The sequence below is a fragment of the Vidua chalybeata genome, chromosome 22 (assembly GCF_026979565.1).
Source record: "Vidua chalybeata isolate OUT-0048 chromosome 22, bVidCha1 merged haplotype, whole genome shotgun sequence".
Lineage (NCBI taxonomy): Eukaryota > Metazoa > Chordata > Aves > Passeriformes > Viduidae > Vidua > Vidua chalybeata.
In genome coordinates, this window is record NC_071551.1 from 5,401,298 (window position 1) to 5,415,149 (window position 13,852).

The window sequence follows — 13,852 nt, forward strand, 5'->3', positions numbered from 1 at the left end:
CAAGGGCTCGCTGAAGGGAGCCCCGGGGTGGGCACAGCTCTGCCTTGGCCCTTTGGGAGAGCCCTGGGCCTTACCTTTCAAGCCCTTGCCGGGTGCCTCCCCAGCGGCACCGTCTCGGGGAGCTGGGGAGGGGGAAGCACTTTCTGGCTCTTGCACAAAGCGAGGCTGGGAGGCAGCTTCCACTTCCCGCCCTTCTCCAGCCCCTGCAGAGCTGCTGTCCTTTGTGTCAAAAGCAATTTCAGGAAAGCCCTTCTTGTTCTTCTTCTGGCTCTTGGTGGGTGCACTGGCCGTCCGTCTCAGGATGTGGCTGCTAAAGGAATGTTTGCGATGGAGCTGCCCAGCAGCATGACTGTCCAGAGAGGCCTGCTTTGGATTTCTGAGAAACAGCCCTTTTAGACCTAGAGCTTGTTTGGCCTGCAAAAGAAACGAGAAAAGAATAAAAATATAAAAAAAGTCCCTTATAAAAAATGCAAGGCTCTTCCTCTGGGCACAGGAACTCATGAACAAATGATCATTCACATACAGTCTCCTGCTATATTCCTACCATCAGCATGAGAACTAACCCAGAAATAGGACAGGCATTAAAAATGAAAAAAATCACTAACAGCAGCCTTGCAAAATAACACATCTTTTTTTTTTTTTTCTCAGCTATATTTTTAGATAACATTTTTCCAGCCACACTTATCTCTGTATTTGTCATCATTTTCTTTCTAGCATGTAACTACTTACAACATCTACATAAACATTAGAGCTATTGAAAAGACAAAAAAAAAAAAAGTAAATACTTCTGTCTACAATGATTTTATTCTGAAAGCTGAAGAGTTTCTCAGTTTCACCCAAAGCAGATGTATTTAATGTTCTTGCTGTAAATGCATTTTCTAGGAACTGCTGGGAAATAAACACTGACCATAAAATAGAATATTTTTTCAGTATAAAGGAGATCTACACTTGAATTGAATCGAGCCCTGTCATGAATAGCAGTTAACTCTACACACACAAAAGATCATTGAGTATTGCCATTTCTACCTGTGTGATTACATTTTGGTAATTTTTCCTACCATACAACACTTATCCCAAGACACTCGTGTATGTGTTCAGCACTGAGGAAACACACTATAAACAAGGCAAGTTAGTCAGTGTCATGTTACAGTTCTCCACAGTCTTCAGTAGTTATTTAAGCATTAAACACATAAATGCACCATCATAAATCTCCCACCACCATACAACTGATTTACATTTCAATGAAACAGAGTTCCAGCATTCCTGCAAACATTCCAGGTGTACTTGCCAACTTTTCAAGCTCAGGCTGATGCCTGAGACAGCGTTGGTTTGCTCTGTGCACAGAGATCACTTCAAGCACAGAAGGGCATTTCTCTTTTTATCTACTTCTCCCCCTTTGCCCTCTTTATTTCCCAGTTGGATCAGACTTTTGAGCAGCTGTAGCATCAAGAATGAATAAACCCAGGGTACATCATGACTGAAGTGCATTTTAAGAAGCCCATGACAGAGCCTGACCAGCAGCCACGCTTGCTGGCACTCGCTGCCAGTTCCAGTTTTGCCCTGTGATGTCACGTGAGGTCACATTTCTGCAGTGCCAAACAATGGCACAGAAGTGTCTCATTTAAATTACAACGGTCTTTCACCCCCAAATAAATAATTCAGTGCCTGCTCGTGCATTTCCAATCCTGCTGTGCAGGGCTTAATGCAGATGTTGGCTGCCCTGTGCACTGAGCCTGGGCTCAGAGCTGCTTTTACCCCCAGTGCCCTGCCCAAGCTGCCATGTGGGGCCAAGGTTTATTTGGCTGACACAAGGGCCAATAAAAGTGTTCATAATATTATTTTTTAATATAATATTTAGTCAATTATAATTGACTGAAGTTTAGTTATCAAGTGCCAGTTTCCAGTGTGAGTAGGACATTATCAAAAATTACCTTTAGGATGAGATAAAGATGGTGGGGTTTGTTTTTTTCCCAAGCAAGGAAAATATTAAATATTGGAAAATCTTCTGTGAGAGCCAGACTATTGAACAGTCTGCTTGGATAACTGGGAGATAAGTTGGCAAGTACATTAGTTTATCGCTGTAAAAATCAGACAATATAAATATTTGCAAAACCCAGAAAAAATTGTCATACAAACAACACAGACAAATAATATCCACCAAAAAGAAAAGGGAAGCACTGATGGAATGGGTGACACGCAGTGCAGGGCCCAAGGTGTCATTCTGGCTTGTTTGCTGCAGCTTTGTTAAGCTGGACACTGTTGCTTGAATCAATGGAGTGATTCAAGAACACAGAGGCAGATTTGATTAACTTGGGGAGGGAAAAAAAAGGTTTTAAAAGAAGGAAAAAAATAAAAGAGAGCAGTTTTGAGGGAGATCCAGGACACTGTGCTTTCAGCTTCCAGCCCAGCTTTTACAGGGCTGTTTCACTCTGGAAAGCAGACTTGAAAAACAGCACAAGAGGCTTTCCCACAATTTAGCAAATGATTCACTGTCAATGTTCTTTTCCATGTGAAAGAAGGGGTTTGAATTATAGCCCTCAAGAGAAAAGGCAGGAGAGGGAGAAGCTCAGAGAAGGGGGAGAGTGGCAGGACTTTTATCCTGGATCTGCTTCACATGGGGAGGGCTCTGTGGCTGTCAATGACCCCACAGGGGTGACCCAGTCAAATGTCACAATTCATGTTCCATGAGTTGGAGAGCTCGAAAATGCTAACAAGGAAAGGTTGATGCTAATGAAGCTACCAGCTCAAGGCATGCAGGTGTGTGGTGGCGTCTGCACCTCCCTGGGACAGGAGGGGTACCTTCAAGGCGTCTAAAAACGCTCTGCTTCTAAAAGGAGACTGTTTTGACATAGAGAAGCCCACTGAAATCACAAACAGACAGAGTAAAGGCAGAGTAACAGTGAGGGAGGAGCTCAGAGATAGGCACATCTAGAAAAACCACAAGAAATCCTGCAGTACATCAGCAGACCACAGAAGAGACAGAAACAAAGAAAAGCCTTTCCAGGAAACAATCTGGAAGAGATTTCACACACAAGCTAAGGTGAAAAAAAAAATCTAAGACTGTTTTACTAATACCAAGCTACTGAGCAGGTGGAATATCTCCATTTATAAAATGTCCCAAAATGTAAATGTTTGCATTAGAATCTCTGGATTAATAAAGGATGGGTAAAATCAGGCTGATAACTGGGGGGATTTTACTGCCCATAATTAAGAGAGGAGAAAAAATTCTAATTTGAACAGCAGTCTGTTAACCAAAAATCAAAGCAAAAAGTGATTCAGAGAGACCAAACCAGAAAGGGATGTGTAATATTTGTTCCACATTTTCAGTAGTTTTTATTAAAAATTATAAATTAAAAAAAAACCCACAACAACAAAACAAAACCACAACACATACAGACTTTCCTTCCAAATCCTTATATTTTGTCAGTGCACAGAATCATTTCCTAACACCAGCAAACCCAGAGGGACTGCAGTGACAAATAGAACCAATAAGGGAACACCAAGAAAAATCTATGTCCCAAAAAGACTGCCAAAGTTTAAATGGACAGGTTGCCCTTCTGCAAACTATCACTAGCCAGTCACTCATGAAGAAATTAGTAAGAGCAAATAATTATGAAAGGCTAGGAAATTAAGGCTAAACAGAGAGAGAATTTGCCAAAGGAGGCTTGAATTGAAAATACTTCAGCCATTCCCAGAGGATGAACATTGGCCTTTCCATTAAACACTGCTGGCAAGGGCAGCGACTGGAGTTAAGCAACTAAGTGACGATTAAAGTCTAAAAAAGCTGTTTTCCTCTTCAGGATAGCTCGAATTTCCCTCTGGAGGAGGAGCTGGGCATTCCCAGCCCGCTGGATGCCCCCTCCTGCTGTCGCGATGCTGAAATTGCATCTCACTGCTGCGGGACAAACTGGGATCCTGCTGGGTGCTTTGTCCCTGATTTCACTGCCATTAGCAGCACTGAACACTGCTGATGTTTTACTTGCACCTGAGTAGGTTTTTGCAACTCTGATTTTGAAATTAAAGAAGAAAAATGAGAAAACAAAGGAGGCAGAGAAGTTTTCTCTCCTCCTGCTGTCGCGATGCTGAAATTGCATCTCACTGCTGCGGGACAAACTGGGATCCTGCCAGGTGCTTTGTCCCTGATTTCACTGGCATTGACAGCACAGATCACTGCACTGAGAGGACAGGAGCTGTCTCCTTTTTATCTGGCCTAGAACAAGTCTGAAATTAGGGCTTTACTTTCGTGGAAATCGAGATGTGGCACACAGAGTTATTTCCTGCATGTGAAACAATCACACCCTTAAATAACACATAAGGAGTGTAAATATGTCCAGCTATTACTAGCATCACCTTTCCTCTGCATTTTAAGAGTTATTATGGCAAAAACTCCAAAGCAAATAAGCTTGTAGAATTTCATTAAATTTAAAATGCTAAAACATCAGGCAGAGCCTTTAAAGCATCAGCTTTGCAGGGAACAAGTGCTCAGGGTTAAGGTGTGTAACCTTTGGTTCACTCACAATCACATTATTTACATAAATGTGTCTGCTGCAAGGAAATAACCTTCCCCTATGGCTTCCTCAAAAAGGCACTGCAAGAATCTCTTTTATAACTTTCCCTAGGATTTGCCTTTATCTCTGTGGATATTCAGAAATATCTCAGGCTACCATGACAAGCACAGAGATCAATTTTACTCTTAAGTGAACAAAAATGTCAGCCTGGACCTCCACCCACTGAGCTTTCCTGGTGTGATACAAGATCCTGGCAGCTCCTGTGGGGGTGTTGCACACCACAGAGACACTCACCTTACCACAGATGTCATTGATAGCCACATGCACAAAGATGGAAGCCTCTTCTATGCCTTCCAGGTACACGTGTCTGTAACCTGAAACAGAGGGAGCAGAGCTGGCATGGGGCTGGGACAGGTCACAGGAGGAGCAGCTGGAGACTCTCCTTTTGTGAGCAGCAGAAGAGATCAAGCAGGTTTCTCCCAGCTCCTCCTCACAGTGAGGATCCAGGCTTGAGCATCACCTTGCCACTCAGGTGTACCTGAGCCACACCACCTGCAAACTTCACCCCCATTTTTTGGTCATGATTTCATAAAACAGCCCTGTCTTGTTTCATCCAGGGTCTGTTATTGCTGCTGTCAAGCCATGGTTTAAACTTGACCACATTCTCTCCTCTGGATTTTCAGTCCATTATTGAGACTGCAAACCTTTCATCCAAGGTCAGTTTAGTGAGACTGGATGGTTTTTTAATCTTTAAGACTAACTTTTTTCTTTACTATGAAAGGAAAGAAAAATATACACACAAGAAGTTTTAATGTGAAAGAAGAATGAAATGAAAACAGAAAGAGGAAACTGTCAGAGAATGGCATTTAATAACCTGGATCCCATCATTAGAATAGGTTCTAATGAACATTCTGCTCTGTGTTAAACTACTACTCATAGTCGTAAAACCAAGCAAAACCCTAGAGTTCTTTCAAAACCTGGTGTGAAGAAAGAGAGGAAAAAGCACTAAAGGAGTAAAGATTCTGTATAGAAGCCTTCCAAGCCCACAGTATTTACCCACCCTGCTTGAAAATCTTACCCATTTTTTCAAAATCTAGTCCCAAAATCTGGAGTCAATTGATTTAGTCTTCATCACCATATCAGTCAGGAGCTGACTAATGCAGAGAACTCAGGGCCCAAACTCTTGTTCTAACTAGAAATTTCTGCAGCAGATACATTAATTTTCATTTTTCACAGGAAAAATGCCAATTTGGGACGTGCCCTTTCTCTTACCTGGCATCATGCTGCTGAAGGCTATTGTCCTCTGCCCGATGAAATCCCTCCCGATGGGGTCGTGGTCCCACACGAGGAACCGGATCAGGGCAATCTCTGGCATGTGCACTGTGAACACCAAAGTCTCCTCCCACATGGGGTTAAAACCTTCCAAAAGGGAGAATCAGCCTTTAGGTACCTCATTCACAGCAAACAAGAAGTCTGCCTGCACAAGGAATGCCTAAGCTGTGGTGTCATTCTGGTTTTCCTGACAGATTGATTGTTGTTCTTGGAAAATCTAGCATTCCCACAAGGAGCAGCACAAGGATTTGTAAGGAACAGATTTGGCTCTTACCTAAATTTGACCCTGCTTCCAGCAGGGGTTTGGCCAACCTGCCTTTTGACCACAGCAAGCTCAAAATACCCTTCTCTCACACACAATGAGAAAACAAATGTTTTGTTTCGTATCAAGACCTTCAGCATATTCATACCAACTCAGTCAAGTCAAAACCCAAGTCTAATTAACATTAAAAATGCTGAAATCCAATTTTCAGTGCTTTGTCATAATAGGCACCAAATCTTATCTACTCCTATTTTTATGAAAAAAACCTGCCTGAAAGAGGATGTTTCAGCCAGAAAAAAACTAAATCCCAGATAATCTTACCATTATCATCAACTACTCTGGTTTGTTCTTTGAAGCAATCCACAGGTAAGCCTATAACTTCTACTTCAACAAATGGATCTATGATCTGAAAAACAAAAAGTAATAAGTATTGAAAAGAAAGAGTGACAAAGCTGAAACCCAAGCAAATGGCTTTTACAATATGGGCACTGTACATGAATGTCTGGGTAATTATTGGTCCTGAGCCTTATGGAGTGGATTATTAAATTGATAAGATCTCTCTCCCTTTTTTTACTTCTCCTGGAAGTACTGTGTTGGCAATCGAGGAAAACCATCAAAGCACTGCTGTGATGGTTAAAAGTGAAGAAAACCACCTGAAGATGTAGGATTTATTCATGGTCTGTGTCTCCTGACAAGTAACTGCAGGATGTGAAATCCTCATCCAGTATGGAAATAAACCTTCTGCATCACAAAATAACAATCACAGCTGTCCCATACCTCTCCTCTGTCTCCCAACATGGAATCACGTGGTTTGGGGAGTTGTTGACCACTGATAATTCTTAAAACCAGCTGTTTCTTCAGTTGACCAGGCAGTGGGTCTTCAGAATTTGGGTTAAAGACACCTGTAAGAATGGAAAGTCCCATAATGTGAAAGTGCAACATGACTTTAATTCCAGATACCTTCTGGCTCTGTTGCTTCTGGCATCAGAAATGTATCTTTACACAAACTGTAACAAGGCCTCACACTCAATCCTGTCCTGCCATCAGTGTTCCACTGGTTTTGCTGGTTTTCCTTACCTTGACACATGCAGTTTGGTTTGAGGACATAGCCACAGTTCCCATTGGCACTGAATTTGGCCCGGTTCAGTTGCAGCATTCTCCCCTCTGACTGGTAGTTTAGTGCAACTATTTAAAAAAAAAGAAATCAGATTCAAATGTTACTTGTTAGATGCAAAAAAATCAGATATCTTACAGAAAATTATTCTCCTATATTACAGCTTCAGGGAGAGAAGCTCTCCAGAAGAGCTGAACTCTGAAAACCCTCTTACATTTGAGAAGTTCATTTATTTCCATTTACCAGACAACTCCTTGCATGTAAGACACACGTTCAAGGCAATCAATCCAGGGACAGTGACAAGGATGACTCAATGGTCAGCAAAGCTGCACAAGCAGAGAACTCAGGGTGTCCTAAGGGGTGATTCCACCACTCCTATTCAAACCTCCTGTCAGATGAAGCTCTTTTCTGACCCAGAGATGGGGCAACTGAGAGGTGTTTTAAAAACTTTTATTCTATTTTCAGTCACATGTGAAGGGTGAGACAATACAGATGTTATAATTCACACCACCACAATCAGAAGCCAACTATTTCCTAATTACAATACATTATAAGCATTTCTTGGCCTATCAGCTTTTGTTAACTATGTTGTAAACGTTTTAAAGCCAATCATCTAAAATTACCCCTTGTAAGTCTTACTACAATGCATCTTTCATAGTTCTATTTCTCTAAAGTATCCAGTCTTATTTGTAAGGCTATCCTTTGAAACTTGTTTCTGGTTCCATTTCTCTCTCAAAAATGTGTATCCTCTTCTATGGATAGAATTCTCTACAAATCCATTTCCCACAACATCCCTCCCAAAACAGAACAAAAACTAAAGAAGTTTCCTTTCAGCTCACCAAGTTGGCAGCCAGCATTCCAGAAGGGCTGGGGGTTGTAGTTGCTGGAGTCCACTCTGTAGGAGGAGGGGTAGATGCGGGACAGCTGGTGCTGGTTGAAGCGCAGGTACTGTGCTGGCTTCTGCTGCAGGATCTGGTGGGCTTTGGTTTCACTGAAAGATGAGACCTGCCAGCTGGAAGAGACTGCAGAGGAGATTAGAGGTAATCTCCTTATTCATTTATTTATTATCTAGATAAAGCTTTCAAAAGTACATAGCATTAGTTCCTTTTAGCTATCAAGCATCATTTCAGTGCGTGCCACTCAGAGGGAATTCTGTTTTCCTTAAATTACAGCAGACACTGTGCTTATTGGAGCAGTTATGGTTGGGAAAGTGAGTGTGATGATGACCTGAATCTTCATTAAGAAGTCTTCTTTTAATGAAAAGATATGCAAGAACATAAACCTTTCAATTTCTTTGTGTAGCAATTATTTTCACCAAACTTTTAGTTCAACTTACTTTCAGTTTCAACATCATGGATGCCAACTGACTTTGTGTATTTCACCAGGTCAGACAGGGCCCTGGACAGCTTCATTGTCTTCTTCTGTCGGCTTACCCTAGAAAGGTAAATTAACAAAACAAATTAACTTCCCACCAATTAAGGAGTAAATGTTATCTTTCATATTTAAAAACAAATCAGGGTAAAGAAATGTATGAAACAGTAAGAGCTCAAAATGCATAAAAGGTCCACTGTGCTTTGCTAATTAATCTGAAGAGCACCAAGAGATCATTCTGGTGATTTTGTGGCAAATATTGCATCTCCCCACATTCCTGTCACGTGCCTGCAGCCACCAACAAACATCTGGCACCTAGACCAGAAGCAAACCTATTTAGTGGGTGCATTTATGCAGGCATATTTTAGCAATAAAGTTGTCCAATCATTTAACAAACCTGCTGTAATGTACAGAGCTCCTGGCTAAGTTCCCTTGAGAATCTGAATCGTCTTCACCCTCTTCCAGACTTGATGCCTTTTTCAATTTGCTTCCTTTTTTCTGTGCCAGAAGGAAATAAAACCATAATATCATAGCTGTGTGATCAAAGTTTGAGCAGCTGGCTACAATTCTGCTTTGTTATGCCAATGAGTGTGTTACTTAGAGAAAATGGAAAATGACAGCTTTCGTAACACTCAGCTCTGCAGCAAAATTTGCACATGGGGAAAACTCAGCCCAAGGTCTGAGCCTTGTTGCAAAGGAAGCACAAATTCTCAGATAAAAGGTGTAAATTAATTTCTGTGGTTCTCAGATCTTGGATGTCTTCAGACCTTCATGTAGATGTTCTGTGTTGTTATGCACAATGATAAGCAGCTCCCCAGCCTGTCTGTTCAGTGAACAGCCTCAGAGCGAGGTGCTGCAGATGTTGCAGTTATGAAATTCCTCTCCACTGCATGTAAAAATAAAAATCCCTCAGAGAATCCAGGATCTGGTGCAGACCTCACCTTGCCAGGGGCTCACCTTGCGTTTGGAGAAGCTGCCCATGAGTGACCTGCTGTGCCTTTTGCTGGCACTGAAATCTTCCCCGGGTTCTGCATCATCCTCGAGTTTACTCTGAAGCAGCCAAAGAGAGAAGAACACAGGAGCTCAGACAGAGTGCTCAGACAGTCTCTGGATATCAGCACAAACAGGAGGGGATTTTAGCACTGACTATTCTGGGTAACATCTCTGCTAAAGGCTTTGTCAAGCCTTGGCCTTGTAATGGCTTTCACAAGAACTCTGATACATCGTGTAAAGCATTGGGTTTAAAACACATCCAAAACTCACAGAATGTTTTGGGAAGCTGATTTTTAGTTCTCATCCCTAGTTTAGTTTTAATCCCTGGTTATTACACCTGCTTATTGTTGGCAGATCTCCACTGTTTTTCATTTGCGGAACAATCTTCCCAAACTTTTTGTGGCTTATTACAAAGTCTAAAATAAAAATGCCTCAACCTCATGAAGTGTAGACTGTGGGCTGAGTACATTTTTATAAATTACAGTTAATATAAAATTAACATTTACTGAAAATGCATAGAACATGGAGAACTGAGGAAGAAAAAGAGCCCAACATTCATGAGCAGTTTTTATAATGGAAAATCAAATTCTTTCTGTTGAAAAGTCATTTCAGAGTACATTTCATGCTCCAATTGCTGTGTGAGCAAGATAAATAGTTTGTGTATCTGACAGTGTTGTTCACCTGGCGTCATCATTAACTGCATGAATTCAGCTATAAGCTGAAGTCAATAATATAAGATATATTTAGTAAGCTAATGAAACACAAGTACAATTAAACACAAATTCACCTTCTTACTATCAGACTTCAGCCCAGCCTTTCCTGAGGATGGTAGAGTGGAAACTGTAAAATTGTTTGGATCTTCACAGTCACGGATTTTGGACTCTTTTATCAGTGAGTCAAGTTTTTTCTTTGCTATATTCTCCACTCTCTTCCTGTTAGCAGATGCCTGCAAGCAAAACATTAAATCATTAAACAAGGCAGTGATGAAAAAAGCATCATGTGAGTCCCATGCCATGTCCAGGCTGACTCTGCAGCTGCAATAAGTGCAAGACCTATTGGGTGGAATGGATGGGAGATGCTTTAGAATCCTCTTTTCAGCAGATCAAAGGCAAAATGCAAGAGAACTCCTGTTCCCTGCTCTGTCTGCCCCATGGCCCATGTGGGGAAGTGAGGAAATAAAACTAAAAGTAAAAATCAAGAGTTTTCACTCAGGTCTTTTAAGGGGTGACAGATTGTTTTGTCTCAGTAGGCCTCAAGAATTTCCAGTTATATTTGTCATGAAACAAGCTCTGATTTTCTGAACTCTTCAAAATTTCATTTTAGAAAGCAAACCAGGTGTAGCAATTCTCAGATTTAAAGCATCAGTAAATCTTAGCAAAGTGAACTTTTAATAACAAAGATGATGCTGTAAAATGTTCAAAAGTGATATGCTAACATGTAATAACTTCCAAAAAGCAAAGAAGTTATTTTTCTCCTTTGGTAGTCTTATTCACAGAGAAGTTTCTCTTTTAGATGAAAAGGATCAGATCAATAAAACAAAATGAGGAAATAGCCTGAGGGAGAGAGGACTGAGAATGCAAACTCCCACCAAGGCAATCTGGTTTATGTCATTAAATGGTTTTGCTGTGTTTTGTATTGTTTTTGCAAGGTGCAGTGGAACTTGCCAGAAGATTAAAGTGACAAAAAAAAGAACTTTTTAAAAAGGATGAAGAAATAAGGGATTTTCAGATTGAAGCCAGCAGAGATTTTTCTTACAGTAAAACTCAACCAAGCCCAGCATTCAGCTAAGCAAAGGGATGCTCTGCAAAAATGACCACAATTTGATGTAAATAGAATCTTTTCTTTTCTTTTTTTTTTTTAGGGGAAGCACACTGTGATGCACTGAAGAATCAAGAGATATTATTCTTTAATATTCTAAACTTGAAACACAACCCCTAGAACAGGTGCTGCTTCCTGTGCACTGTTGTCAATCTGCCCCCATGAAGGTTTAGAACCTGAACCACCTGTGAAGAACCCCAGAGATCAGACCACACCCACAGTCCAGAGAACTCCTACAAGGTTTCCTCTCACTGGGATGGGAAGCCTTGACAGACATTTACATTCACTTCACTTACATCTCCATTCATTAGTTTACAGTCATCATCAATCTCATCAGCACTGTCCTCATCAGAAACTTCTCCTTCCTCTGCATCATCACTGATGTTGGCTGGAAGTTTCTTGCCCTAGAAGATAAATTTATTACAGAGGCAGGGGAGCTCTTGCTATAATGTATTCTAAAAAATCAAAATTATTCAAAGCATGCTCTTTCCAGGTTCTTACTGACTGAGAAGATATTTGTTCTGAACCTTAAGTAGCAGTTTCCTAAGGTCTGCTTTTTGTGAAATGATTTAAGTTAGAGTATGGTGATAACAAGGCAGAAATCATCATCATCATCACAAACAAGAGGAAGGAAAGCACACATGAAGCAGGAATTTACCTTAACCAGGATCTTCCCTTTAAGACTTGCTGGTGAAGGGAGCTTTGTGGAGTCATCGTTGTGCACAGAAGACAGATCCAGTTTGTCTCCCAGGATTTCTGTAAGATACTGAGCCATCTTCTTCTGCTGCACGATGCTGCAGTGGTTCTCAATTGACAGGATCACAGGGTACCTGCAGAGATCAGAAAGCATCAGCTGCAAATTTGGCTTTTACAGCATGAAGGCTTTCCCACTAACAACAGAGCAGTGTCATACAGATAAACCTGCAGACAAAGCCTCTTCTACAAAGACAGCAAAGTTTTAGTTTTACTGTTCTCATTTACTGTTGATTATCCAGGCCAAGGCCAAGGAACAACAATGCCTGGTTGAAGATAAGACTTGTGGAACATCTACTCCAGTGTGGCCAGTGCCATGTAAAACCACACTGAAGATGGATTTCTCTTTAGAGATGATGCTTTTTTAAGATCAGCACAACAGCCAGTCTGTAAAGGAGTTTTGCAGGATTGAACTATCAGGGATTCATTAATTAAAAATCAATTATTTCTGTCCTGACATCTGGCCTTCATTAGCTCCTGATCAGGAAAAATAAGGATTTGAGCCACGCCAGGACCAAACTTGATGTGGTCCCAGCCACCCTTTTTGCAAAGGTTAAAAAAACAGAACCATTTCAGAAGCACTGCCTTTGATTTGTTTACCATGACTTCAGGCAAACGGCAAAAAATCTCAGGCTCACAAGAAGTTTACCTGGTCTGAAAATTTAGTGCAAGTTTAGCTCTATTTGTAAAGGCAGATGGACTGCTTTGGGGGAGCTACTGGAAAATTTTTACAGCAATAAAGTAATTTCTATTTAAAAAAAAAAACCCAAATTTTGACTGTATGGAGGAGGAGAACAGTAACTGCCAAGGTATATGAAACTTCCCATGAATAAAACTGATTTTCTGAGCAATGTACCTGTAGGGAAAATAACCTCTTTCTGATGAACACTCTGCTTTGTCCACAATCAGGTCACTGTCTCTTTGGATTCTTTATTCCTTGTTTCCTATCCCTGGAGCACCCAGGTGTAGCCTTGGCAGCACCAGAGTGCACATCCAGAGAGACAAAGTGGTTCAACTGTCAGCCCTTCACTAAAAACATTCACTGGCAAAACCTGTTATTCCTCGGGTGTTGTACAAGCTCAATAAAGCCAGCTCCACACCTCTGTGCAGAATGTCCCTACTCAGCTTTGCCTTGGTGTTTCTTTCTGAAGGATCTGAAAGATCTATCCCCAGAAAACAACTCCAAATTCTGTCTGGAATTCTGGAACAGGTCAGGGATGTACAAGGATGCCAGGGAGCACTGCCATTCATAGCCCTGAGACTCAAAGGTTGGCAGGCTGGATACATACTCATTCTTGATAAAGGCATATTTGTTGATAGTTTCAATCACATCTTTGAAGAGGATTTTGGAAGTCAAGGTGTATCCATGGTGGACAATTGGTTCCCCATCCGGCCCGTCCCAGCAGTCAACTGTAGGACAGAAACAGTGACACCCATCAGAGCAGGAACAGCTGGGCCACCCTCTGTGGGGGACAATAAAACCCTGAAATTCCCTTCAGCAGCCCAGCCAGCCATGTCCCCAAAGCAGGGCACAGGTTCATTCCCACCCTGCATCTCCCTCCTCTCTGTGCTGAACATCCTTCCTGGGAAGGAACTTCCTGAACTTGACCTCGTGCTGGGACCAGCTGACTGTTCCCACTGTTTGAGAAAGCCCCAAGCAAAGAAACTCTTTTAAAAAGTGCTGAGGACTTTATGAAAGGG

The 13,852-nt window shown here is 41.5% G+C and overlaps 1 protein-coding gene across 1 annotated transcript in view; it reads right to left on the reverse strand.

Moving 5' to 3' along the window:
* The window catches only part of PLCH2 (phospholipase C eta 2), a 30,258-nt gene that overhangs the window by 7,352 nt on the left and 9,054 nt on the right, over positions 1 to 13,852 (reverse strand). The window contains exons 7-20 of the mRNA XM_053963198.1: positions 13,441 to 13,561; positions 12,057 to 12,228; positions 11,695 to 11,802; positions 10,368 to 10,526; positions 9,545 to 9,637; positions 8,985 to 9,085; positions 8,553 to 8,650; positions 8,056 to 8,238; positions 7,180 to 7,287; positions 6,880 to 7,004; positions 6,424 to 6,508; positions 5,781 to 5,927; positions 4,803 to 4,882; positions 75 to 414 (exon numbers count right to left, since the gene is read on the reverse strand). Of these exons, the coding sequence (XP_053819173.1) occupies positions 75 to 414; positions 4,803 to 4,882; positions 5,781 to 5,927; positions 6,424 to 6,508; positions 6,880 to 7,004; positions 7,180 to 7,287; positions 8,056 to 8,238; positions 8,553 to 8,650; positions 8,985 to 9,085; positions 9,545 to 9,637; positions 10,368 to 10,526; positions 11,695 to 11,802; positions 12,057 to 12,228; positions 13,441 to 13,561 (1,920 nt within the window). The remainder of the gene's footprint in view (positions 1 to 74; positions 415 to 4,802; positions 4,883 to 5,780; positions 5,928 to 6,423; positions 6,509 to 6,879; positions 7,005 to 7,179; positions 7,288 to 8,055; positions 8,239 to 8,552; positions 8,651 to 8,984; positions 9,086 to 9,544; positions 9,638 to 10,367; positions 10,527 to 11,694; positions 11,803 to 12,056; positions 12,229 to 13,440; positions 13,562 to 13,852) is intronic.